General features: G+C 44.2%; 1 protein-coding gene across 1 annotated transcript in view; it reads left to right on the forward strand.

The window, feature by feature from the left end:
• The window catches only part of POLD1 (DNA polymerase delta 1, catalytic subunit), a 141,103-nt gene that overhangs the window by 84,457 nt on the left and 29,410 nt on the right, over positions 1-27,236 (forward strand). The window contains exons 22-24 of the mRNA XM_073570976.1: positions 10,234-10,336; positions 17,988-18,120; positions 24,105-24,218. Of these exons, the coding sequence (XP_073427077.1) occupies positions 10,234-10,336; positions 17,988-18,120; positions 24,105-24,218 (350 nt within the window). The remainder of the gene's footprint in view (positions 1-10,233; positions 10,337-17,987; positions 18,121-24,104; positions 24,219-27,236) is intronic.

Consider the following 27,236-nt stretch of genomic DNA (forward strand, 5'->3'; position numbering starts at 1 on the left):
ATCTGGTGCATTCTCTCCACCACATTGTCAACACCTGGGCAGGCAGAAGGCTCCACCTGCCCTGAAGAAAATCGAGGCTGAAACCCAAAGTTACAAAAAAAAGTGACATCAAAGTGGCAGAACTAGCTCTATTATTTAAAGCAAATTCGGCCAAGGGCAAAAATGAAACCCAATCATCCTGATCAGCGGAAATAAAACATCTCAAATACGACTCCAAGGTCTGGTTTGTTCTCTCTGTCTGCCCATTGGTCTGAGGGTGAAAAGCAGAGAAGGACAACTGAATTCCCAGCTTGGAACAGAAAGTCCTCCAAAATCTAGACACAAACTGAACTCCTCTGTCAGATACAATGTTCTCAGGAATCCCGTGTAAGCGAACCACCTGTTGCAAAAACAGGGGCACCAACTCAGAGGAAGATGGCAACTTAGGGAGTGGTACAAGATGAACCATCTTAGAGAACCTATCACAAATCACCCAAATAACAGTCATTCTTTGAGAGACCGGCATATCAGAGATGAAATCCATTGAAATATGGGTCCATGGCCTCCTGGGGACAGGCAAAGGCATCAATAACCCACTAGAGCGAGAACAAGATTTAGACCGGGAGCAAGTCCCACAGGACTGCACAAAATTCCTGACACCATGAGACAAGGTGGGCCACCAAAAAGAGCGACTCACCAGATCTCTAGTACCAAAAATACCTGGATGACCAGCCAATGCAGAGCAATGAACTTCAGACATCACTCTCTTCTTCCACTGGTCAGGAACATATAACTTTCCACTGGGACAACGCTCAGGTTTGTCCTCCTGGAACTCTTGCAGAGCAAGTCTCAAATCGGGCGAGATGGCAGAAAGAACTACCCCTTCGCCTAAGATGGTAGCAGGCTTGGTCACCACAGGAGAATCAGCAAAGAAACTCCTAGAGAGAGCGTGCCTTGACATTCTTAGTTCCAGGAAGAAAAGAGACCACAAAATCAAAACGTGTAAAAAACAAGGCCCACCTAGCCTGTCTAGGGTTCAAGCGTTTAGCCGACTCTAGGTAAATCAAATTCTTGTGGTCAGTGAGGACCACAACTTGATGTTTAGCTCCCTCCAACCAATGTCTCCACTCCTCAAATGCCCATTTCATGGCCAACAGTTCCCTATTCCCCACATCATAGTTACGTTCAGATGGAGAGAACTTTCGGGAAAAGAAAGCACAGGGATTCATTTTAGCTGTTACAGGAGCCTTTTGGGACAAAACAGCTCCTGCACCAATCTCAGAAGCATCCACCTCTACCTGGAACGGGAGTGAGACATCAGGTTGCCGCAAAACCGGGGCGGAGGTAAATCTTCGCTTCAGCTCCTGAAAGGAAGCAACAGCCTCCGGAGACCAATTCAACACATCAGCACCCTTCTTAGTCAGATCAGTCAATGGCTTGGCAATACTAAAAAATTTTGCTATAAATTTCCGATAACAATTAGCAAAACCCAAAAACTTCTGGAGGGCCTTCAAAGAAGTGGGCTGAACCCAATCATAAATGGCCTGTACCTTGGCCGGGTCCATTTCAATAGTTGACGGAGACAAAGTAAATCCCAAAAATGAAATCCTCTGTACTCCAAAAAGGCATTTCAATCCTTTGACATACAGGGAATTCTCCCTCAAGATCCGGAACACAGTCCGAATATGTTCCACATGAGAATCCCAATCCTTGGAGAAGATCAAAATATCATCCAGATAGATAATCAAAAATTTATCGACAAAGTCTCGGAAAATATCGTTCATGAAGCACTGGAAGACAGAAGGGGCATTAGTGAGCCCAAAAGGCATCACCAGGTACTCAAAATGTCCCTCCGGAGTATTAAACGCCGTCTTCCATTCATCCCCCTGCTTAATGCGGATAAGATTATACGCCCCCCTGAGGTCAAGCTTGGTAAACCAGCAAGCACCTCTAACTCTAGAGAATAGATCCGAAATCAGGGGTAACAGATACTGATATTTAATTAGTAATTTTATTGAGGGCACGATAATCAATACAAGGCCTTAAAGAACCATCCTTTTTGGCCACAAAAAAAAAAACCGGCACCTAAGGGTGAAGAGGATGGTCGAATATGACCCTTTTCCAACGCCTCCTTAATATAGGACCGCATAGCCTCGTGCTCGGGTACAGATAAATTGAAGAGCCGACCCTTGGGAAATTTACACCCCGGGCTTAGTTCAATTGCACAGTCATAACTCCTATGAGGAGGCAAGGATGCAGACTCATTCTCACTAAATACATCATAAAAGTCCGCCAAATAGTCAGGAACATCATGCGACTGAGGAGAGGTGGAAAAAAACGGAGCCTCACTAAAGGTACACCGACAACCCCAACTCACCACAGACACAGATTTCCAATCCAAAACTGGATTATGAATTTGCAACCAGGGAAACCCCAGAACAACGGCATCATGCAGACCACGCAACACCAAAAATCTGCAATTTTCTTGATGGTCTGGGGCGACCCGCATGACCACCTGGGTCCAAAACTGAGGTTTATTTTTAGCCAAAGGAGTAGCATCAATCCCCCTCAAAGGGATAGGCGTCTGCAGAGGTGTCATCGGAAATCCACAACGTTTAGCAAAATCCAAGTCCATTAGTTTTAGCGCTGCTCCCGAATCCACAAAAGCCTTGGCGGAAAATGTGGACAGGGAGCAGATCAGAGTAATTGCCAGAAGAAACTTAGGTTGAACACCACCAACAGAAAACGTGTGTGCAAAGCATTTCTCTCGTTTAGGACAAACAGAAATAATATGCGAGGCATCTCCACAGAAAAAACACAGCTTATTACGCCTTCTGAACTCCTGACGTTGCGCCTTAGACAAAGCTCTATCACATTGCATAGGTTCAGACGTCTGTTCAACCGGTGGCAACACCTCTCGTGCAATCCTGCGTTCACGTAAACGCCGATCAACCTGAATGGCTAATGACATAGAATCGTCCAGACCAGAGGGAACAGGAAATCCCACCATAGTATATTTTACGGCTTCTGACAAACCCTTCCGAAAGAGAGCAGCCAAGGCATTATCATTCCAGGTAGTAAGGACCGCCCACTTTCGGAACTTTTGACAGTACAACTCTGCAGAATCTCGACCCTGGTTCAATGCCAACAGGGTCTTTTCAGCCTGATCAATAGCATTAGGTTCGTCATACAACAACCCCAAAGTTTGAAAGAATGCGTTCACATTAGTCAGAATAGGATCATCTGGTTTCAAAGAAAACGTCCAATCCTGGGGATCGCCACGCAGCAAAGAGATGACAATTTTAACCTGCTGCGCGGAGCTCCCTGACTGGTTAGGCTTCAAGGCAAAAAATAATTTACAATTATTTTTGAAACTCAAAAATTTAGATCGATCCCCAAAAAATACATCAGGTGTAGGGATCTTTGGTTCAACAGCATGCGAACGAGCAAGGTAGGCGGAAATTCCCCGCACTTCCGCAGCGAGCTGCTCCTCACGATCAGACAATTGCTTTATCTCCATTGAGAGAAAATAGAGGAAAGAATATACACACTTTTGTGTTTAAAAAAAAAAAAAAAATTCTTTCCTGCTATTGAGTATCCTAGGATCTGCAGTATGGCGGGTGATTCTGTTATGATTGAGTCACCGTAGGAGGCAAAAACAGAAATGCTAGCTAAGTCCAGAAAACCAGAGAAGTTGGCAGCTATCGGATTGCAGACCCCTGAACCTATCAACACAACTAGCAGTAGCCGTGGGGGGTTCCTACGATGCCCTAGACCCCTCGATCACAGCTGGAGAAATAGCTAGGCCTAAAGAAAGAAAGGGGAAAACTAAACTGCCCCAGAGCAGACCCCAAAGCAATAGGCAGCCCCCAACACACAATGACGGCGAAGCAAGATGAAAACACCAACACAGGCAGAAAGATAGACTGAGCAAAGACGGGGCCCAATCTAGCTAGATAGAAAAGGACAGGAAGGCTGCTGTCTGCAATCCGTGAAAAACCCAATGAAAATAAGAGCCAACAGACTGACAGTGAAAAAGGCCCTGAAGACGCTAGGCTTCAAAAAAGCTATGTCAGTACTCAGGAATATTCTGAAGACAGCGCTACAGGCAAAAGGAGATTCAGCTCACCCCAGCAGGCAATGGCAGAATCCAGAAAAGCAAGGAAAACAAAAACAAAACACTAATGCAAACAGGCAAAGCAGAAAAACTTAGCTTAGAGGAGCAGGAATCAGACTGGTGTCCTAGAAGTCCACAGAGAAATCACCCGCAGGGCAGAAGGGCGCCGGCAGCCTTATATCCAGTCCGTGACTCCACTCAGCCAGTCATCCTCATCAGGTTCGGGTGCCTGATATTCAGGCTCATTACCTTCCTTCACCAGAATAGGGAGTTTACCAGACCTCAGTGACGAAGGGGAAAATGAACTCACAACAGCCATCACTGTCTACAAGAGCGGAGGTCACACATGCTCATCTTGCGCCATCACTGTCTACAAGAGCGGTGGTCACACATGCTCATTCTGCTCCATCACTGTCTACAAGAGCGGTGGTCACACATGCTCTTCCTGCGCCGTCACTGTCTACAAGAGCGTTGGTAATACATGTTCATTCTGCGCCATCACTGTCTACAAGAGCGGTGGTCACACATGCTCATTCTGCTCCATCACTGTCTACAAGAGCGGTGGTCGCACATGTTCATTCTGCTCTACCACTGTCTACAAGAACGGTGGTCGCACATGCTCATTCTGCTCCACCACTGTCTACAAGAACGGTGGTCGCACATGGTCATCCTGCTCCATCACTGTCTACAATGCAGTGGTCTTACTTGCTCATTTTTCTCCACCACTGTCTAGAAGAACGGTGGTCGCACATGGTCATCCTGCTCCATCACTGTCTACAATACAGTGGTCTTACTTGCTCATTTTGCTCCACCACTGTCTAGAAGAGCGGTGGTCACAAATGCTCATTCTGCTCCATCACTGTCTACAAGAGCAGTGGTCGCACTTGCTCATTCTGCTCCATCACTGTCTACTAGAGCGGTGGTCGCACATGCTCATTCTGCTCCATCACTGTCTACAAGAGCAGTGGTCACACATGCTCATTCTGCTCCACCACTGTCTACAAGAGCGGTGGTCACACATGCTCTTTCTGCTCCATCACTGTCTACAAGAACGGTGGTCGCACATGCTCTTTCTGCTCCATCACTGTCTACAAGAACGGTGGTCGCACATGCTCGTTCTGCTCCACCACTGTCTACAAGAACGGTGGTCGCACATGCTCATCCTGCTCCATCACTGTCTACAAGAGCAGTGGTCTTACTTGCTCATTTTGCTCCACCACTGTCTACAAGAGCAGTGGTCACACATGCTCATTCTGCTCCACCACTGTCTGCAAGAGCGGTGGTCGCACATGCTCATTCTGCGCTATCATTGTCTGCAAAAGCTTTGGTTGCTTCACCACTGTCTGGTCCATGTGTGCGCACCTCTTGTAGTATTTTTACAATATTTCCCCTTGAGTAAAAAGCTGATTTCCGAATTAGTGTGTTCTGGTGACCGCGTGAAGTTGGTATTGTCATCCAGAGGCGGTGGATACTTTCTATCCAGATCATCTCACCTGCAGCACAACCAAATGTGGCAGAGAATGAAACCGACACGACTTGTGGCATTCTACCACTGCATTTTTTTTTAGGTTTTACCTATCTAAATAATTAAAAAAATGTTGTTCTACTTTTTTCATTTTACTATGTTTTTGAAGGTACTTGGCAGGGAGGTTGTTCCAAACATCTTAGAGAACTAACCTCAAATCCTCTGTGGATGTCGCTTGTACAAATCGTTTTTTCTGCTTATGTAATACTAGACAGACTGGATGATGATGAGGAGATCAAGGCTCTGTGGAGGCTGTATTATCACTTCCAGGACTCTTCATTCTTCTTTAGATGATGATGGTTCCTAATTACATTGGCTGGATTTTTGGGGTCACTGTTCTGCTGCAGATTAAATTTAGGGTCAATCAGATGCGTCCCTGATGGTATTACATGATGGATAAGTATCTGCCTGGATTTCTCAGCATTGTGGACACCAAGAAATGGGCAATCTTGGGGACCATAGATGCAGAGGTCAGTCAATGGAACTTATTGCAGGAGATGAAAGACACATCATGATAACTTCCCTTTGAAATTGGAAGAAATTAATGGAAAAATTGCAGTAAAACAAACATAACTTTGACTGTAATGTGGTGCAGTGATGAATTTCTGCAGGAATAGTGGAGGGTCCTACAAGTTTGGAGGTGCATTTGAGAAAATGGAGTTGGGGATTTGTCCTCAATACTGAGAAATACAAACAGATATCCATCATACAGTACCATCAGGGAGGCGCCTGTGTGCCTCAAATCTATTCTACTAACTATCGAAGAGTAAAAAAGAGCGAGAAGTCTTGGAAGTGATGATCCAGCCCCCACAGAGCCCTGATCTCACATCATTCAGGCTGTCTGGGATTACATGGAGGATTGACATCCACAGGAGATCTGGGGTCAGTTCTCCAAGATGTTTGGAACAGCCTCCTTCAAAAACTGTGTACAAGTGACAAGATAAGTGATGGAGGCAAAGGGCGGTCACACAAGATGTGATTTAGATTTCTCTTTTGTTAATTCTCTTTGCATTTTGTTAATTGATAAAAAATAAACTATTAACTCTTCTATTTTCTAAAGAATTCTAAACCTGGCAGCATTTTTTCCCCACAGCTGCTTAATCATTTTGTAGAGTACTTATGTAAAAGTACAGAAATGACTTCGGTTCTAGCAGCCAATTACTCCTGCAGTTAAACGGGGCCTCCCCAAAGAGATGGAGGAAATTGCTTGCTTTTCCTGTTCATTTCTATGGTTTCCACATTGCTGAGCAGAGTCCTCAGCCGAGGCTGACCAGGTGTCTCAGCCCCCTCCCTAGTGGCAAGTACCTTATGCACCTTTCCTTTCCCACCCACCTCGGTTGCTTCTGTGTGGGTGGATCCACCAAGTCATGATGCTTTGCGCTCCGCTGACTGACGCTAGCAGCCGTTGACAGGCTCCCTTGGGCATCCATCTTGCCAGAGCAGCTAACACAGTGCCTGGTGAATTCACTACATATGTCATGGTTTCACATATGTTCCACCCCTAATGGAAGCTTTTACCAGACAAAACAGTTACAGAAAAACCCCGCAATACTGGGTCAGCAATGTTGTGACTGTAATTATTTCTCTCTGATTTTCCACTCAATAATTTTTTTTTTCTTTAATTTTTAAATTGTGGGCCTGAATATTCCAGTTATCAATTATACTCTGCAATTTCAATTTACATTTTTTTTATTTTTCCAATGCATCCAAAATGGAAAAGGATACAGGGTGTTCTTGGTTTAAAAAAATCTATAGTTTTGTGCATTCAACTCCTATGTGTCTCTATGGTTACAGACTACAACAGACCGTGTGTAGTCAGGTCATGCGTTACTGCTCTCTTATACAGTTGTGGCCAAAAGTATTGACACCCCTGCAATTCTGTCAGATAATACTCAGTTTCTTCCTGAAAATGATTGCAAACACAAATTCTTTGGTATTATCTTCATTTAATTTGCCTTAAATTAAAAACACAAAAAGAATTGTCCTAAAGCCAAATTGAATATAATTCCAGACCAAACATAAAAAAGAGGGTGGACAAAAGTATTGGCACTGTTCGAAAAATCATGTGATGCTTCTCTAATTTGTGTAATTAACAGCACCTGTAACTTACCTGTGGCACCTAACAGGTGTTGGCAATAACTAAATCACACTTGCAGCCAGTTGACATGGATTAAAGTTGACTCAACATCTGTCCTGTGTCCTTGTGTGTACCACATTGAGCATGGAGAAAAGAAAGAAGACCAAAGAACTGTCTGAGGACTTGAGAAACCAAATTGTGAGGAAGCATGAGCAATCTCAAGGCTACAAGTCCATCTCCAAAGACCTGAATGTTCCTGTGTCTACCGTGCGCAGTGTCATCAAGAAGTTTAAAGCCTGTGGCACTGTGGCTAACCTCCCTAGATGTGGACGGAAAAGAAAAATTGACAAGAGATTTCAACGCAAGATTGTGCGGATGTTGGATAAAGAACCTCGACTAACATCCAAACAAGTTCAAGCTGCCCTGCAGTCCGTGGGTACAACAGTGTCAACCCGTACTATCCGTCGGCGTCTGAATGAAAAGAGACTGTATGGTAGGAGACCCAGGAAGACCCCACTTCTTACCCCGAGACATAAAAAAGCCAGGCTGGAGTTTGCCAAAACTTACCTGAAAAAGCCTAAAACGTTTTGGAAGAATGTTCTCTGGTCAGATGAGACAAAAGTAGAGCTTCTTGGGCAAAGGCATCAACATACAGTTTACAGGAGAAAAAAAGAGGCATTCAAAGAAAAGAACACGGTCCCTACAGTCAAACATGGCGGAGGTTCCCTGATGTTTTGGGGTTGCTTTGCTGCCTCTGGCATTGGACTGCTTGACCGTGTGCATGGCATTATGAAGTCTGAAGACTACCAACACATTTTGCAGCATAATGTAGGGCCCAGTGTGAGAAAGCTGGGTCTCCCTCAGAGGTCATGGGTCTTCCAGCAGGACAATGACCCAAAACACACTTCAAAAAGCACTAGAAAATGGTTTGAGAGAAAGCACTGGAGACTTCTAAGGTGGCCAGCAATGAGTCCAGACCTGAATCCCATAGAACACCTGTGGAGAGATCTTAAAATGGCAGTTTGGAGAAGGCACCCTTCAAATATCAGGGACCTGGAGCAGTTTGCCAAAGAAGAATGGTCTAAAATTCCAGCAGAGCATTGTAAGAAGCTCATTGATGGTTGCCGGAAGCGGTTGGTCACAGTTATTTTGGCTAAAGGTTGTGCAACCAAGTATTAGGCTGAGGGTGCCAATACTTTTGTCTGGCCCATTTTTGGAGTTTTGTGTGAAATGATCAATGTTTTGCTTTTTGCTTCATTCTCTTTTGTGTTTTTTCATTTAAGACAAATTAAATGAAGATAATAATACCAAAGAATTTGTGTTTGCAGTCGTTTTCAGGAAGAAACTGAGTATTATCTAACAGAATTGCAGGGGTGTCAATACTTTTGGCCACAACTGTATATGCGTCTTACTTTCTTTTTGTGTATATTTGAAAGGAAAAGGTAAGGGACAGGTAGATAGCAGATTAAGACTACCTAGGGTTCATATGTAGTTTGTTACCATGGTTGCAAAGATTACCATCCCTTTAACCCTTTCCTGAGATATGACGTATATTTACGTCACATGTTGAGGCCCTGCCTTTGTTACGGCTCACACACTAATAAGCCTGCGTCTTTCCCCACACGTTACATTTCCCCGATCGCGGTTTTTAACCTGTTAAATTCCACTGTCAATCTCTGACAATGGGATTTAATATGCGCCAACAGGGATGACATACCACTCTCGCCTCAGCGCATCCCTGATGTAATCGTGGGGCGCCAATGGGTTGTCATGACAGCCAGGGGTCCGCTGATGAACCCCGTACCTGTCATTACGATTCTCCTCTGAACACAATCCCATGACCAGCGTTCAAAGGAGATCGGGATTTCTTCTACACATAGCACAAGCGATCAGATGGCAGCTTTTAGGTCCCCTGTGGGGACTAAAAAATACTAGAAAAAGTGGGGGGAAAAAAGTTTTTAAAAATGATTTTTTTTTTCTTAATTTTCAAATCGCCCCCTTTTGACCCATTGAAAAGAAAACCATTAAAAAAGCAGCAACACATATTTAGTATTGCTACATTCAGAAATGTCTGCTCTATCAAAATATAAAATAAATTAATCCAATTGGTAAACGGAGTAACGAGAAAAAAAATCAAAACACGAGTATTATGTTTTTTGGCCTCTGCAACATTGCAATAGGAAGTGATCAAAACATTGTATCTAACCCCACATGGTATCAGTAAAAGATCAGCTCAGCGCAGAAAAAAAAGCCCTCTCTCAGCCTTAGAATCTGAAAAATGGAGACGCTATGGGTCTCGGAAAATGGCGACTAAAGCAAAAAAAAATTTCAAATGTAATACGCGTCGTACAAAAAACAAGCCTATATTTGGAAGAAAGGGAAGAAAAACAACGGAATATGGCCCAGGGGTGAACAGGTTAAGACTTAAATTTTTTTTTTCTTTTCTGGGCGTTATATGGATCTTACATGTGGATGGGGTTTGCTAGTTGTTACACCACTTTCTTCTGACTGTACTGTCTGGTGTTGTTTGCACAGAATGCGAAAGAGAGATCCAGGCAGCGCCCCGAACCTCGGAGACAGAGTCCCCTATGTGATCATTGGGGCTGCCAAGGGGGTAGCTGCATATATGAAATCTGAGGTAAGACACAAATAGTAGAAACAGCCAGAAAATAAAGAATTGCTTAAAGGGAAGTGATCATCAGAAAATGACCTATTGATTAAATCAGGTTTTTGCATTACACAAGGTTTTTTTTTTACATTTTTTTTTCCCAATATCCAAATTTGTGTTAGAAATAAACAATAGAAATCTTGCAGTTTTCACACTGGCCACTGGGGCTCTGTTTACACTCAAACTTTCTGTTGTTTCAGGAAACAACACATGTACATAGCCACAATGGTCAGACCCTCGCCCTATCTTTTGTTTTGAAGCAACTATTGAGCATTTGACAAGGACATTGTGAAAGGAGGGGGAACCGGGAGCTGTAGCATCGCCTTCTGTGATTGGTGGATACTGAGTTATGAGCTGTTTTTAGAGGTGTGACCTGTCCCTGTTAATCCTGCCTCTGATGATAAGGAACCTGCTGGAAACTCCTCCTGAAAGGACTGGAAGTGAGCCCCATTGGCCAGTGTGAGAACTACAATATTACTATTTTTTTTTTTTTTTAAATCATTGTGATATGAGAAAAGAAAACTTGCCAAAATTTTAAAAAGTACAAAAACACCTGATTTAAACCATTGGTAATTTTCAGATGATAGTTCCCTTTAAGTGGGATAAGGTCCTTTTTCATTTTTGTGTTTGGTGTAAGGAAACTTGCATCTTCATGGGCTCAAGAGATTGTATTCTCTTGAGCCCATGAAAGGGACAGATTTCTTAAAACAGGTGGAAAAGAAAAAGTGTTACAATCAGATTCCGGCTTTTAAAAATGACAGGTTGACGCGAATAACTTCTCTGATTTTTCCTATGCATTAGTTTTAATAAATCTTCACCAATACGTGTGAAGACAAACCCCATCGCATGGTGCCATCATGTGCATACAGAATGACAAGGTCTGATTTATTTCGGCTCACACTCTATTTACATATTTACCTTTACTTCCTCTGTAGCCATGGCAACAAGTATCAAACATTCCGCTGTTATCAGTGATGGACACATAAGAAAACTGTCAGCTGATGTGCACTGGAGATCATTGGGGTTCTCTCTTTTAGACAGTCCTTGCTTTTTCAGAGGAGGTTTCTGGATAGTGTCCCCCTGCTGAGACCCCTCATGATTAGCTAGAATATGGCTGAGGCAGAGGCGTAGCTAGGGTTTTGGTTCAGGGGGGGGGCGCGAAACTTCTGAGTGGGCCCCTAAACAGAGAACCTAAGCAGATGACCGTGCTGTTGCCAAAAATAATAATAATAATAATCTTTATTTTTATATAGCGCTAACATATTCCGCAGCGATTTACAGTTTGCGCACACCATCACTGTCCCTGATGGGGCTCACAATCTAAATTCCCTATCAGTATGTCTTTGGAATGTGGGAGGAAACCGGAGTACCCAGAGGAAACCCACGCAAAAACAGGGAGAACATACAAACTCCTTGCAGATGTTGTCCTTGGTGGGATTCGAACCAAGGACTCCAGCGCTGCAAGGCTGCAGTGCTATCCTCTGAGCCACCGTGCTACCCATATATAATATATATATATATATATATATATATATTCCATTATTCCATTATTGCGGCGTCAGCGCTGCCCCCAGTGCGTGCCGCAATATTGGAAGAGAGAGCGTCACATGATGCTCCCTCTCCCATCATTACCCTCTTCCTCTGACACATAGCTGGTGCGCGATGACGTCACTTCATCGCGTCCCCGCTGTGTGCCGGTCTGACTGCAGCACAGCTCCTGACATCAGAGCAGAGCCGCTGCTGAAATCAGCGTGGGAGCGAGGAGGGGAGGCGAGTATAGTTTTGTTTTTTTTTAATTTACATAGTGAGCCCTGGTTGCATGATTATGATACCCCGTAGAGGGGGGGGGCGGCAGCATGATACCTGTATGAGGGGGCAGCATGATATACCCCGCATGAGGAGGGGGCAGCATGATCCCCCGTATGATGGGGGGCAACATGATACGCCTATGAGGGGGGCAGCATGATACCCCATATGAGGGGGGCTGCATTATACCCCATATGAGGGGGGCTGCATTATATTCTTTGGGGGGGGCTGTATTATACCATATGAAGGAAGCTACATTATAGAGAAAGAAAGAACAGAGAGAGCGAGATAGAAGGAGCAGAGAGAAAGAAAGAACAGAGAGACAGAAAGAAATAACAGAGAGAAAAAGAGAGAAAGAAAGATTAGAGAGAAAGAAAGGGGAAAGAAAGAACAGAGAGAGAAAGGAAGAGGGGAAAGAAAGACCAGAGAGAAAGAAAGAAAAAAAGATTAGAGAGAGGAAGAAATAACAGAGAAAGAAAGAACAGCGAGAGAGAAACAGAGAGAGAAAGAAAGATTCTATAAAGATACTATAGCAGCCCGGCTCCCATTGTAGTGCCCACCTGAGCCTCCCGCTGCAGGAGATATCATGATCCGCTCACATGGCCGACATCCTCGAGTCCAAAGCGATCCTGCTGTCCGTGCTGTCGGAAGTGCCTCCATGGTTCCGTCACAATCTCCTCCCGAAATTACCTCATTTACAGTCAGCTTCCAGCACGTCACTTCTGGTGGAACGTCACGTGTGAATTTTAAAGTGCTCCTCGGGGCTCTGCCGTGTACTCCTGTGTCCACGGGAAAAGTAAGCTCCCGACCGGGGCAGACTCTCTCTCAAAATCGAGACGGTTGGGAGATATGAATGCTCCCCACCATACACCTTGTACACGCATAGCTCCGCACACCTCATACACACACGGTTCCGCTTTCTATGCCTCGTACACACACGGCTCCGCTCCGTACACCTTGCACACACGGCTCCGCTCCGTACACCTTGCACACACGGCTCCACTCAGTACACACATGGCTCCACTCAGTACACACATGGCTTCACTCCGTAGACCTCGTACACATGCGGCTCTGCTCCGTACACCTTGTACACACGAGGCCACGCTCTGTACACCTTGTACACACATGGCTTTGCTCCATACACCTCGTACACACGCAGTTCCGCTCTGAACACCTCGTACACATGTGGCTCCGATCCGAACACCTCGTAAAAACGCGGCTCCGCTCTGTACACCTGCGGCTCCGCTCCGTACACCTCGTACACACGCGTCTCCGCTCCGTACACCTCGTACACACGCGTCTCCGCTCCGTACACCTCGTACACACGCGGCTCCGCTCCGTACACCTCGTACACACGCGGCTCTGCTCCGTACACCTCATACACACGCGGCTCCGCTCCACTCCGTACACCTCTCACACACGCGGCTCCGCTCCGTACACCTCTCACACACGCGGCTCCGCTCCACTCCGTACACCTCTCACACACGCGGCTCCGCTCCACTCCGTACACCTCTTACACAAGCGGCTCCGCTCCGTACACCTCTTACACACGCGGCTCCGCTCCGTACACCTCGTACATGCACCCCCCTGTAACCCCCTCCTTACCCCACACACAAACTTCTCCTCATCCAGCGCACCATGACAACCAGCACAGCAGAGTCCTGCATAGTGCATACAGTCAGTGAGGCCCCTGATCATGTGACCTCTACTCCTCCCCTCCTGTGACCTCATCACAGGTCCTGTGGCCGAGAAGAGAACATAGCGGCAGAGAGCAGTGATATGAATGATTCTCCTTGCTCTGCTGCAAATACAGTTTACAGTAGCGTAAATCTGGGTGGGCCCCCCTCAGAGTGCGGGGCCCGGGGCCACCGCCCCCTCTGCCCCCCTGGTAGCTACGCTACTGGGCTGAGGAACTTGGTAGTAAAGGTGACAACACAATTAAAATAGCTGTCAACTGAACCATCATTTGGCTAACAGCTATCTGTCCTGACTCCTCTATACACAGGACAGGTCGGCTATATGAGAAAGTCTCTGCTAGAATGAACTGGCAGTGACCGGGCAAAAGGATCAGGTGATTGCCGTCCACCGGATCCTTATGTTTCCTGACATTATTTGTCTGGGGAGAGTCGGCAGGCCTTCATAAACATTAGACTGTTGAGCAGTCTTGACAAAATTGTTGGGTTTGGACAATTTATATCTAATGTGTATGGAGCCTTAAAGAGGTGTTCTGTTTTCGGATAGCCCCTTGGCCGCAGATGCAGTTTGTGTAAAGGCATTGTCTGGGACTTTGATATTATATTGATGGCTCACCCTTTAGTCATCAATGTCTGATCGATGGGCACCCCTGCAGATCAGCTGTTCCCGGTGTCGGCCAGAGATGCACAGCTTCATCGACAGATTAGAGGCCGTGGCCGGGTACTGTACATCCGCCCCCTATTGATTTGAATAGGGGATGAATGTGCAGTACCTGGGCACATCCACTATACAGTCGATGGAGCTGATGTAGTAACTTAGCAGTTTCGGCCACCGCCAACACCGGGAGCAGCTGTTTGGCAAAGGGTGCTGGGTGTCGCACCCCCATCGACCAAACATTGATGACCTATCCTAAAGTATAAGCCATCAATGTCAAAGTCCTGGGTAACCCCTTTTAAAGAAAAAAAAATACAAACTGTTATTTACTCAATCTCCCGGAGTCCGGCATTGACTTTCCACCTCTGCTCCTTGTGTCTTTTATTGTATTCATCACTGATATCATGTCGACAGCGCTGCAGGCAATAACTGAGCTCAGTGACTCTTCCCAAGTAGCCAGCACGAGCCGTTGATCTTACTGCTTGGCTGCAGTGCGGTCAACATAACATCAGCACTGCAGACAATAACGGACAGCTGGAGCAGCGGCACTAGACCTTGGGAGGGTGAGTAAGGTATAATATTTATTTTGTTTGTTTTTTAAACTGCAACCGGGGACGTGCATTTTCTAAAATCAGAAAACCCTTTAAGTGACCCTTGGAGAAATCAAGCATCATGAAATGTCCTTTCACATCAGTGGGCTGCCTGTGTAGCACAGGACGGTTGTCCAGAGATGCTCTTTGTATTCACTCTCTATTCTGTAGAGTATCCAGTGCGGCAATCAACATACCTCACGTATTACAACCCCCATTCCTACCACAATATCAGCCACCCTCCAGATGCTCGGCTTAATTTGCATGTGGTTTCCCCCAGAACTGCCTTTTAATAGCGTTTAATATGAAATCCTTTGCTGCAGCCATTTCCATTTTAGCCTTTCAAACATATTTACTAAAAAGTCCATCCATCCACGTAGACCAGATCTGGTGCGCACTTACACATTGCGATAACACAAACCTTTTGTATCTGAGCTGTTAGTGAAAGGGTTGGGAGCGACACACCTTAATAGGCTCAGGTGCACTTTAGGAGAGAGTGAGCTGAGATACAGGTTGCACTTCTGCTTTTTTAGTATTTTTCTACACTGACTCGGCCTGGCAGAGAAAGTGGTTCCCTGTCACCGGGGACCAGAGGTTGCTGTCTGGCTTCCAACTTCTGCAATCTCTCTATTAACTGAGCTTAGTCAGTGTGCGGCACAAGCCCTATTGTGTGCGCTGTTTCCCCAATCGTGCCGTTATAGAGGAACTGATTTGCAGTGAATTGAGAATTTATTGTGTGTCCTGTGATCCTATGTGCCTAATTTCTTTACTTTCCACTAACGCCACAACAAAGGGCATTCAACAGTAAAATCCAATCGCATAAACTTTTGTCAGTTCCCGTTGCTTTTTAAACAAGTTCTTCCTAAACAATGATGCTTTTGAGACCGTGCCAAATAAAAGGAATGAAATTCCCCCTGAAATCTGAATATTACACTTAAACTGCACCTGTCCTATGTCAACAAGAGGCAAACGAAGGACTGCCATTACAATGGATCATACATAATCGGCACATTTCTTTACCTTATGGAGTCACTAGCTGTAATATACTTAAAAAAAAAAAATGAAGGGAACAATTGCACATCATAGTATAAGCCAAGGCAGTTAAACTTCAGGGATATCATTCTGTGCAGTTCAGAAATATAAGTGATTGTGAATAAATCTCACTGGCTTTGGTGCAAATGGAACTGACAAGAGGTGCACAGGAAAGACACCTAAAAATGGTGGTGGTCACAGACCATTCTTCTCTTGTGATTCCTCCAGATGAGTTCTTGTCTAGTTTTGCATTTTATCGGTAGCATGAGGAGGTATCTGCAGCCTATTCATGCAGTTTCGGTAATTCAGCACATCCATATGGGCATGTCATCTCCCAGGACAGTCTCAAGAACATGGAGCAGATACCAAGATATGGGCCTCTATGTGAAGAGAACTGGACAAGGCCATAGAAGAGCACCAACCCAGCAGCCAGACCAGTATTCGCTCAGTAGAGCACCAAACCCAGCAGCCGGACAAGTATTCCCTCAGAAGAGCACCAACCCAGCAGCCGGACCAGTATTCGCTCAGAAGAGCACCAACCCAGCAGCCGGACCAGTATTCACTCAGATTGAGCACCAACCCATCAGCCAGACCAGTATTCGCTTAGAAGGGCACCAACTCAGCAGCCGGATCAGTATTTGCTCCTTTGTGCAACGAGGAACACAGCCAGAGGTTACTAATGTGCATGTTTCTCACCAATATTTTAGAAATAAACCCCATGAGGATGGGATGAGGGTCCAATTTCCTGTATTGGAACCTGGTATTCACAGGCCGACACAATGTGGCTAGATTGGCAATTGGCAGGTCCGCCATTGGGTGCCCTATTGTCTTTAGAGGGTTCACACTGAGCACATGGAACAGATGTGAAAGAGTCTGGAAACACCTTGGTTTGCAAAGTCATCAAGCATGACTGGTGTGATGGTGGGTCAGTGATGGTGTGGGGTGGCACAAAGCTCCACATGATAGTCACCAGTACTCTGATTGCTGATAGGTACTGGTTTGAAATTCTCAGATCCATTGTCAGACCTGGCACTCGTGCAGTGGCCATGGGCTTCTTCTGGTGCAGGAAAATGCCCAGCCTTAACTGGCCAGGATGCGTAAGTGGTTCCTGGATAACAAAGGCATTGATGCCGTTTACTGGCCCAAGTGATCTTTTCGGACATAATGTATTGGTGTATCCAATACCACCATTAACACCACAGACTATCCAGGGTCTCTGTCATCCAGTACTAGAACTAAATCCTGCACCTTCTCATCAAGAGCGCATCCAGGCACGTGGGGGCCATAAACACTACTCAACTTATTAGTAACTGTGTTAGGCAAATTGCCTCTTCAAAGAGGAAGAGGACTCGAACTCTAGTGCCACCGCCAATTGGAAGTAGCGCAAGAGTTCTAGTCCTCTTCCTGTTTGAAGAGGTAACTTGTATATTCAAATTCCTAGAGGAGCATTGCAAGGCTTAAAGGTTTCCTCACATTGGCATGTCAGGCTTGGCATGTCAGTCTCCACAAGTGTTGAAATTCAGGCACATTGGATCCTGCTGTAATTTCATTTTTTTTTTTTTTTTTTTAATTAAATCTGCAAATCTGCTTTTTTGGCACGATTTGCAGATTACAAGCGCTGTTTGCGGTAGCCGTATTCTGTGAATAAAGTGAATAGGAAAGTTGCACCTTGGTGTTATTTTTTTTTTTTAATTTGAGCACTTTTCCTCTAAAATTTGTGAGTTTAAATATGACACAACTCTAAACCATGTGTATCACAATTTTATAGACATACTTCATTCTTACAATTTTTTCGTAGAGTTTTATTGAACTGTTTTTTGGTTTTCTATATTTTTATTTTCCAGGATCCTATTTATGTGCTGGAGAATAACATCCCAATTGACACTCAATATTATTTAGAGCAGCAATTGGCGAAGCCTCTGCTAAGGATATTTGAGCCCATTCTGGGGGAGACTAAAGCAGAGAGTGTGCTCCTGAGTAAGTTCTCCGTCTTTTTGTTAACTTTGGACATGTGATCGAAATTCTCACAGCATTCTACATCTTTAATCAGCTTATAGTGTATGGTAAATTTTCATACAAGGCAACATGGAAGCATCAGGTCTCCCGTGGCACTATGTCCACATATGATAAAGGGGAGGATGAGCTTGGTGCCATCTAGTGTTTTATGAGTTGATTCATTATTTGTATGGAAAAGGCTGTATAAATTTTGTCTGAAAGACTATAGGCCATGTTTCACCTCCTAGCAATAAACAGAGCCTGTGAGTATTGCTTCCCTCCTAGCAATGGAGAGCCTGTATGTCCTGCTTCCCCTTTTATCAATAAAGGAGTCCTGCTTCCCCTCCTAGCAATAGAGAAAGCCTGTGAGTCCTGCTTCCCTCCCAGCAATAGAGAGAGCCTTCGAGTCCTGCTTCCCTCCTAGCAATAGAGAGCCTGTGAGTCCTGCTTCCCCTCCTAGCAGTAGATATCCTGTGAGTTCTGTTTCCCCTCCTAGCAATAGAGAAAGCCTGTGATGCCTTCTTCCCTCCTAGCAGTGGAGAGCCGGCGAGTCCTGCTTCCCCTACCAGCAGTGGAGAGCCTGCGAGTCCTGCTTCCCCTCCTAGCAATAGAGCAATCCTGTGAGTCCTTCCCTCCTAGCAGTGGAGAGCCTGCGGGTCCTTTCCCTACCAGCAGTGGAGAGCCTCCGAGTCCTGCTTCCACTCCTAGCAATAGAGCAATCCTGTGAGTCCTTCTTCCCTCCTAGCAGTGGAGAGCCTGCGGGTCCTTTCCCTACCAGCAGTGGAGAGCCTCCGAGTCCTGCTTCCCCTCCTAGTAGTGGAGAGCCGCCGTGTCCTGCTTCCACTCCTAGCAGTGGAGAGCCTGTAAGTCCTGCTTCCCCTCCTAGCAGTGGAGAGCCTGCGAGTACTGCTTCCCCTCTTAGCAATAGAGAGACCTTTGAGTCCTTCTTCCCTCCTAGCAGTGGAGAGCCTGCGGGTCCTGCTTCCCCTACCAGGAGTGGAGAGCCTGCGAGTCCTGCTTCCCCTCCTAGCAGTGGCGAGCCTTTAAGTCCTGCTTCCCTTCCCAGCAGTGGAGAGCCTGTGAGTCCTGCTTCCCCTCCTTAGCAGTAGAAAGACCTTACCGTGCCCACACAGTGATGGCCTACCTGTACGATTTTCTTTGCAGGTAGGGGTAAATGAAAGCAGGACTCTCGGGCCATAGGTAAATCCATACACTGCTCATAAAACCGTTCTCTGTCTGCTGTAATGTGATATGAGCCATAGTAAACAATAGATCCTGCTCATCAGTTTATCATTCTAGCATCTTAGTGACTACAAGAGCACAGTCCAGACTGCAGTGCAACTTGTGCCATTTTTTTATTTAGAGTTTTTATCCTCTTAATATATTGTAGTTCTCCTATTATATAGCAGTTTGTACTTACAATTGCTCCTTTTGCCTTTCTACCTAGATAATTCTTCTCTATTCCATTAGGTGTATGACATCACGTGATTAATAACTGACTAGCTGAATCCTTCTAAGCTCTATGTAGAAACAGGAGGTCAATTTTTCCTGTATGAGTCATAAGTCACTGCAAACGTCTCGGGGAGGAGGAGCAGCTGGGTCAGGAGATGAAGAGGGGAATGATAAATGCAGGGACAAGAGACTTCCTGTTTCTACAAAGAAAAGAGAAGAATTAGCTGGATGGAAAGGCAAAATGAGCAATTGTAAGTACACCGTGCTGTGTAATATGATGATTGTAATATATTAAGCGGATAAAACCTTTGATAGGAGTAGGAGGGCTTCTTTAATGTAAAAAAAAGGGACAAACACTGTGTCCTCAATAAAAGGAGATCTACAGGACTTCTGCATCAAGACAGTCGATGAAGATCTTGTGATCCCCTTTGATTTCTATTGTTCTATCCTAAATAGACAAGAAGTAGAAATAAGTCAATAAAAAAATGAGCTAAATGAAGATAAAACACATAAACCTAGTCCCCTAAAATAAAGCCGCTGTTTGTGACGTCGTTACCAAAATCTGTCCTATGTCAAAATTAAAAGAATTGTAACATTAAAAAAAACGGTACGGTATTTGTTTGCAGATCTTACCAATCCGACGCCTATACCCCAACAAATGTAAAATATTATGGCTGATAAATTAGCAGGACCTGAAACCCTGGAGGGTCCTAAAGTCTCACTATACCCCACATGTAAATAGATTAACAGTGTGGTCTTACAAAATATTACCAAACGCTATCTTATTATCGAGGTAATGTAATGTTAGTTTCTTTTAGACTTTTATGTAATAATCCAGTTCCTTATTTAGCAGAATATATTCATAGGTCTACATGTTTGGCATGCACACCATAATTCATACTTGATAAGGTTTCTAGAATGTTTTTATTTTCATTCATAGTGAGCAAGGATGAATTAAAGGGAACCTGTCAGCAGAATTGTGCACAGTAAACTAAATAGCAAAGCCACTAAAGAAGACTCAAAGTCTCCAAAAATTCATTTTAAACAGCAGACAAAAAGGCAGCAACACTTACCTGCCCAGATCTTGGAACAAATGCATTACAGGGTGCAGCCAGCCCATAAAGCAAGATGTTAGCATCACAGGTGCAAAATACCAGATCAAAAGCCACTCTCCACCTACCCATACCTGGAGGGGGTGACTGCCCAGTATACAATTGCACAATAAAGGCCCGAATAAGGCGCTGTTCACACAAGGGTACTGCATAGTGTCTGGTTCACAGCCTATTAGTCACGCTCCTACTTTTCGATTAGGCGGTCTGGCCAGCACACTCTCAATGCATAACAGTGTGAACACCCCTCATACTAGACCAGACGTGTTTGGGCTTGGCTGCACCCCAAAAAATATAGTGCAAAAAATACAAAAATAGTGAGGTATTAGTTGATATTTTGGCCAAAATACGTAAGCTCATAACCTGCGCCAAAGGTCCCCATGCTTACGAGTCCCTACAGTAAACTAATTAGCAAAGCCACTAAAGAAGACTCAAGGTCTCCAAAAATTCATTTTAAACAGCAGACAAAAAGGCAGCAATACTTACCTGCCCAGATCTTGGAGCAAAGGCACAGTAACCTACACACAGTGTCAGGTCGGCGCCATTATACTGATTACAATGATACATGGTGATGAAATCCGTCGTGTGGTTGTTGTTTAATCTACCTTTTCAGTTTTGAGTTAATGGTATGCTCGTGCTCCAAGATTCCCTTTTAAAGGGGTTATCTTATCACAGATGTGTTATGGGGTATTGCAGTTTTACATTGCCGTCATTGATATGAATGGTTGTGCACCTGAACAGAAGCTGCTCCTCATGAGGTGCTCACATTCTGGCTCTTAGAGGAGAGTCACAGGTGGGGAAAATGGGTCCATGGTGATACATACCATTCAATACACTGTCCTGATTCAATATTACTAGTTAAAGGAGACCTTTCACTGATTTTGTTTGTTTTAACTGACTACTTCCTCCAATTGCTGCTCCTCCACTGATTCTTGGACAGTTTTTCATTTTCTTCTGCGCCCCTCTGTTCCAAAGTTATACCCAGGTAATAATGGTGAAATTTTTCTCTCCAACTAACTCACTGTGTACCACAGAAGTTATCATTGGGCGTGGCCATGCTTTGATTGGCCAGTTAACACAGGAAAGTTCTGTGGTATACGCCCAGTTAGTTGAATAGAAAATTTGTACCTTTATTTCCAGGGGGCATAACTTTGGAACAGAGGGGCGCAGAAGAAAAAGAAAAGCTGTTCTAGAATCAGTGGACCAGTGGCAATTGGCAGATGTACAAAGTTTAAGTAAAAAAAAATCCATTGAAAAATCCTCTTTAATGGAAAATTTCAGACAAAACTTATACTCTTTCGTATCCTTGTACCATGGAGTAGGAGGACATTTATTATGGAAAAGTTGTAAGAATTCAGAATCAATTTGTGCCCCCCAAAAAACTGAAATACATGCTATAAAACACACTATATGTGGTGTAGATACTTTCAGCACTACACTTGACAAAGGGCATGGGTTATCTGGGTGGAGGCTGGCTTGAAATCCAAGACAATACACTAAAACTTTGTTGAAAAATTTAGGGAAAATAATAGATGGTATGAAATTAGACAAAAGTATCTAAAGATTTGATAAATTTATCATCCATCATGAAGCACTATCATATATTTGGTGCTTACATATAGTCCAGTCGACGTATACATTTGATATTACACAGATAGCCAACCTGCCTGTGTCTTTTTAGTTTTGCAGTGTTTTTAGGAGTTCTTTCAAACTTTTTTTTGATTGTAATCGATGGGAAACATTTAGGATAGATAATTGTCACCATCCTCAATCCAAGGTGTGCTCTATAGCATGACTTTTGTCTTCTCTAGTTGTCCCTAATGGCATTTTATAATTCTACACGACTGGGGAGAATTATGTGCACCATCATCTAGTGTTTCATCAATTTCTGCCAAAATATGGCATCTAGTTTTAGACCATTTTTAGTATATGTACAAAACATGGTGCCTCACTCGAGAGAGGGTTTGGCTTTATACAGGCTATGTAACTTTACAAGTGAAAGTGACTTTTCGTGAAGAGGTGTGTGGTTTTACGTGGGGAGGTGTGCGGTTTTACGTGGGGAGGTGTGTGGTTTTACGTGGGGAGGTGTGTGGTTTTACGGGGAGAGGTGTGTGGTTTTACAGGGAGAGGTGTGTGGTTTTACGTGGGGAGGTGTGTGGTTTTACAGGGAGAGGTGTGTGGTTTTACGGGGAGAGGTGTGTGTTCTTAGGCACAGGTGTGTGGCTTTACGGGGAGAGGTATGTGTTCTTAGGCACAGGTGTGTGGCTTTACGGGGAGAGGTATGTGTTCTTAGGCACAGGTGTGTGGCTTTACGGGGAGAGGTATGTGTTCTTAGGCACAGGTGTGTGGCTTTACGGGGAGAGGTATGTGTTCTTAGGCACAGGGGTGTGGCTTTACGGGGAGAGGTATGTGTTCTTAGGCACAGGTGTGTGGCTTTACGGGGAGAGGTATGTGTTCTTAGGCACAGGTGTGTGGCTTTACGGGGAGAGGTATGTGTTCTTAGGCACAGGTGTGTGGCTTTACGGGGAGAGGTATGTGTTCTTAGGCACAGGTGTGTGGCTTTACGGGGAGAGGTATGTGTTCTTAGGCACAGGTGTGTGGCTTTACGAGGAGAGGTGTGTATTCTTAGGCAGAGGTGTGTGGCTTTACGAGGAGAGGTGTGTTGTTTTACAAGGAGAGGTGTGTGTTCTCAGGCAGAGGTGTGTGGTTTTACGCAGAGAGGTGTGTGGTTTTAGGTGGATAGGTGTGCTGTTTTACGAGGAGAAGTGTGGCTTTTCGGCGAGAGGTGTGTGGCTTTTTGGGAAGTGTGGCTTTGAGGTTCCTGCTTTACCGTAGACATGGCTTAAGATGATACTCCTTGTGCCAAAATGCAGAATTGGTGTAACAACTAGTGATGAGTTTGTATGTGCTGGGATAAGGTGTTATCCCCCATGCTCGGGTGCTAACCGAGTGTCTTCAGCGTGCTCCTATAATAGGTTCATGCGGGGATTTCCTATTTGTTAGACAATCCCTGCATGTGTTGCGCCTGTTGAACAGCCGCGAGACATGCAGCCACGGGGACTCGAACATATTATTGGAGCACACTGAAGACACTCGGTTTGCACTCGAGCATGCTCAGATAACACCTTATCCCAGCACGTTCACTTATCACTAGTTATAACATACACATTGTGCTGTAGATGAATATAAGGAGAGGTGCTCTTATGTGTCTGTGCTGCCAGTCAGTGCCAGGTAAGACGGCACATTACCAATCAGCGGTGCTAAAGACGACAATGTAGATCAGGCCTGAAGAACATGACGGATATGGGTATGACTTATTTGGTGTAGTGATTCTTGAGTTTGAGTGGGGCCCCTTTCTTGGGATCAAGTATGTGACTTATTGCAGTTTTATTTTATTTTTTGCAGAGGGGGAACACACGAGATGCAAGACTGTCCTTACCTCTAAGGTTGGTGGTCTGATGGCTTTTGCAAAAAAGCGAAGCACATGTATCGGGTGCAAAGCAACGTTAAATCATGACGGTGAGTGGTCTACCTGCATTACTGCAAACAGATGAGATCGTGACCATACTCTTAAAGGGGTATTCCAGTCTACCAGACAGTGACATACGGTAATTTAACAAATATAGGTTGGCAGGTGATCGTTTTTTATAGACTGGAACAACCCTTTAAAAATTTAAAGGATCTTCTTATTTTTGTTAAAAAAGAAATCGCGCCTAATCCGGCCTATAGGCCATGTCTGGTATTGCAGGTGTGAAAATGAGGATGAATGAACTCATGGAGATCAACATCCAACACTGCGGAGACACCATCACGTGTTTCTCAACACAGTGATTCTAGAGCACTGCCCCCATCCCTTATGGGAAATATGCAAAACATGCAAAACAGAAGCCGCGGAGACACCATCACATGTTTCTCAACGCAAGCAATGACCAGCCAGGTCTTTCCCCGGGAAGGAACAACCACGGGAAGGGCAGTCTCCAATGAAGGAAACCACCTATGCCAAAACATGGTATCCATCCACAGACAGCTGTTTCGGGGTATTGCCCCTCATCAGTGTGGTATTGCAGGTGAGCCCAGTTCATCTGAACTCCAATACCCCACACTGTGGCCGAAAGTTTCCGTGCTTAATCAGTAACCTATGTTACTCCTTAATGTATTTCTTTGGATTCAGCATGTTATTTTCAGGAGTTTTTCAGTTCTTTCCCCTGCAGAAGAATTTCCTCTTTTCTATAAACCAATTGTAATAAAATAGCGAGCGTCCATTGTTAGGACCAATCATAACGTTCTATCAGTGTTTGACCTTCACACACCAGCCATCTCGGAGCAGCGAAGGTACTTTTTCCTCCTGCTCCTGACCATTGGGCTGCACTGAGGCGCGGAGCAGAGACTGTCACTCCTGTTAATTAATGAAGCGCTATGAGAGCACGTGGCCACAATATGCACATTAATACCTGTTTGGTCTTTTATTGTTTTACCATACTTCTCATTTATAAGTTACTTAACTTTCCAGAGGGAGCACGCCGGACCTTTTTCAGCCTCCTAAGCATTCATCATAAAATTAGAAAAATGAAAAATAATAAGTTCTTGAGTTTCCCCTTTTCTGTCAAAAGTTTGACAGTTATTTTGTTTTTTAGGAAGTCATCAGTGCAGAAGTAATTGAGAACCTGTCACCTCCAAAAAAACACAATGTACCTGTAGATATAGGGGTTATCTACAGGTAAATAGCATTTATATCAGATGTACTGGAACAGCAGCTACAGGGAGAAAATTAAGTAGTATTCTCCCTGCAGCTGCTCGCTCCAAGTCATCATTGCAGAGAGAGAGACACACACAGGCAGAGAGAGAGACATAGGCAGAGAGAGAGAGAGATGCAGGCAGAGAGACACACAGGTAGAGAGAGACACACAGGCAGAGAGAGAGACACACAGGCAGAGCGAAAGACACACAGACAGAGACACACAGAGGCAGAGAGAGACACACAGACAGAGACACAGACATTTTTTTCTTAGCACTTTGGGTAACCATTATTTTCAGTGGGGTTCTGATTCTGGTGGAAGTTTGGGTACTGGTACCCGAATTGAACTTCCTAAAAAGTTTGGGTTAGGTACCAGAACCTGAACGTCCACTGGTCCGCCGGTCCCTACTTCCTGGACTTTGACAGCTTGCTCTGCACACACACACACGCCACAGGTTGTCAATCAAAGTGCAGGGGTGTAATTACAGCGGCGCTCACTGTGTAGTGGGAGGTGACTGTAAGTGTGCAAGGCACTGCCCTTTGTAATAAGCAGCTGCAGGGAGAATAAAACCTAATGTTCTCCCCAGTAAGCCTGTGAGATATTTAAATGCAAGTTACCCCCAGATTACCACTTTTTCTGCAGTTAAATAAGACTTTTGGAGGTGACAGGTTCATTTTAAATTGTTCACTTAGTAACATAGAGATACTGTAGATGTAGAAATAAAACTTTTAAAGGACTTGTATGGTGTTACAAATTTATATTTCTTTACATAGATACATATGGTATATTGCACATATGATCATCAAACTATCAGTATAAAAAGGCATCCGTGAAAATGCCTCTAAAAATTAAATATAAAACATGGGAAAATCTAGCAAATCCCGTTCTTTGCATTCCTGTGCTGGGGTCTTACCATCCAATCATCCTATATTAACATTAAATGGAGAGATTATTCGGCAGTAAATATATATTTTTTTCTTTTAACCAATATTATTTACTTTCAGCGTTTCATTATATTAATTATGAATTTACTCAATTTTTTTTTAAGTAGTTTCGTTTTACAGGCATTTTAGTATTTTTATGGTGATATTTTGTAATGCATTCGTGCATTAGGAACATATTACATTTTTATTTAAAACCTGAACATTTTCGAAACAAAAAAAAACCTTTATTTATCCTAAAATGGCATAGTAATAAATTACAATGATCAATACATAGAGAAGAGCAATTGTATCTGCTCTTCCTTGGTCCGGCATGCAGTCCTCTGTGGCATACTCTGCTCCTGGCATCTGATCTCGAATAGTATTTAATAATGGAAAAAATTGCAGCATGTTTTTTGGTACCAGTACTTAAAGAAACGCTTTTAGATTATGGTCAAAAATTAGAAAAAAAAATGTGATTACTAAATTTCCTGTGTTCTTAAAGGGATATATCTCATGGTGGGAGACTCCAGGGTCTTGCGATCAACTGATCTGACAATACTTGTGATTTTTTTTGTGTGTTTTTTTTAAAACTTTCTTTTGAAGTTGGTCCTCAATTTAAGCCATTTTTGCAAATCTGTGATTTAACAGAAAAATGTTGTAATTCGCGGAAATTTAAAGTTAGCAAAATTGCCTAAAACATGTAGCCGTGTGGGTGTTTCTTTTCCCAGAACTCTGTTCCATTTCTTATTGTCTACTCAAGAAAGTTCCTCATTTTGTTTTTTTTTTCTGCTGCGTTTGCTCAATTTCTTCTGTGGCCAGAGTCAAAAATAAGCAGCAACAACAACAATGGTGTAATAAGAAAAAATCCACCTCCGATC

This window comes from Dendrobates tinctorius, unplaced genomic scaffold, assembly GCF_039654945.1.
Source record: "Dendrobates tinctorius isolate UK_male_01 unplaced genomic scaffold, ASM3965494v1 ptg000028l, whole genome shotgun sequence".
Classification (NCBI taxonomy): Eukaryota; Metazoa; Chordata; class Amphibia; order Anura; family Dendrobatidae; genus Dendrobates; species Dendrobates tinctorius.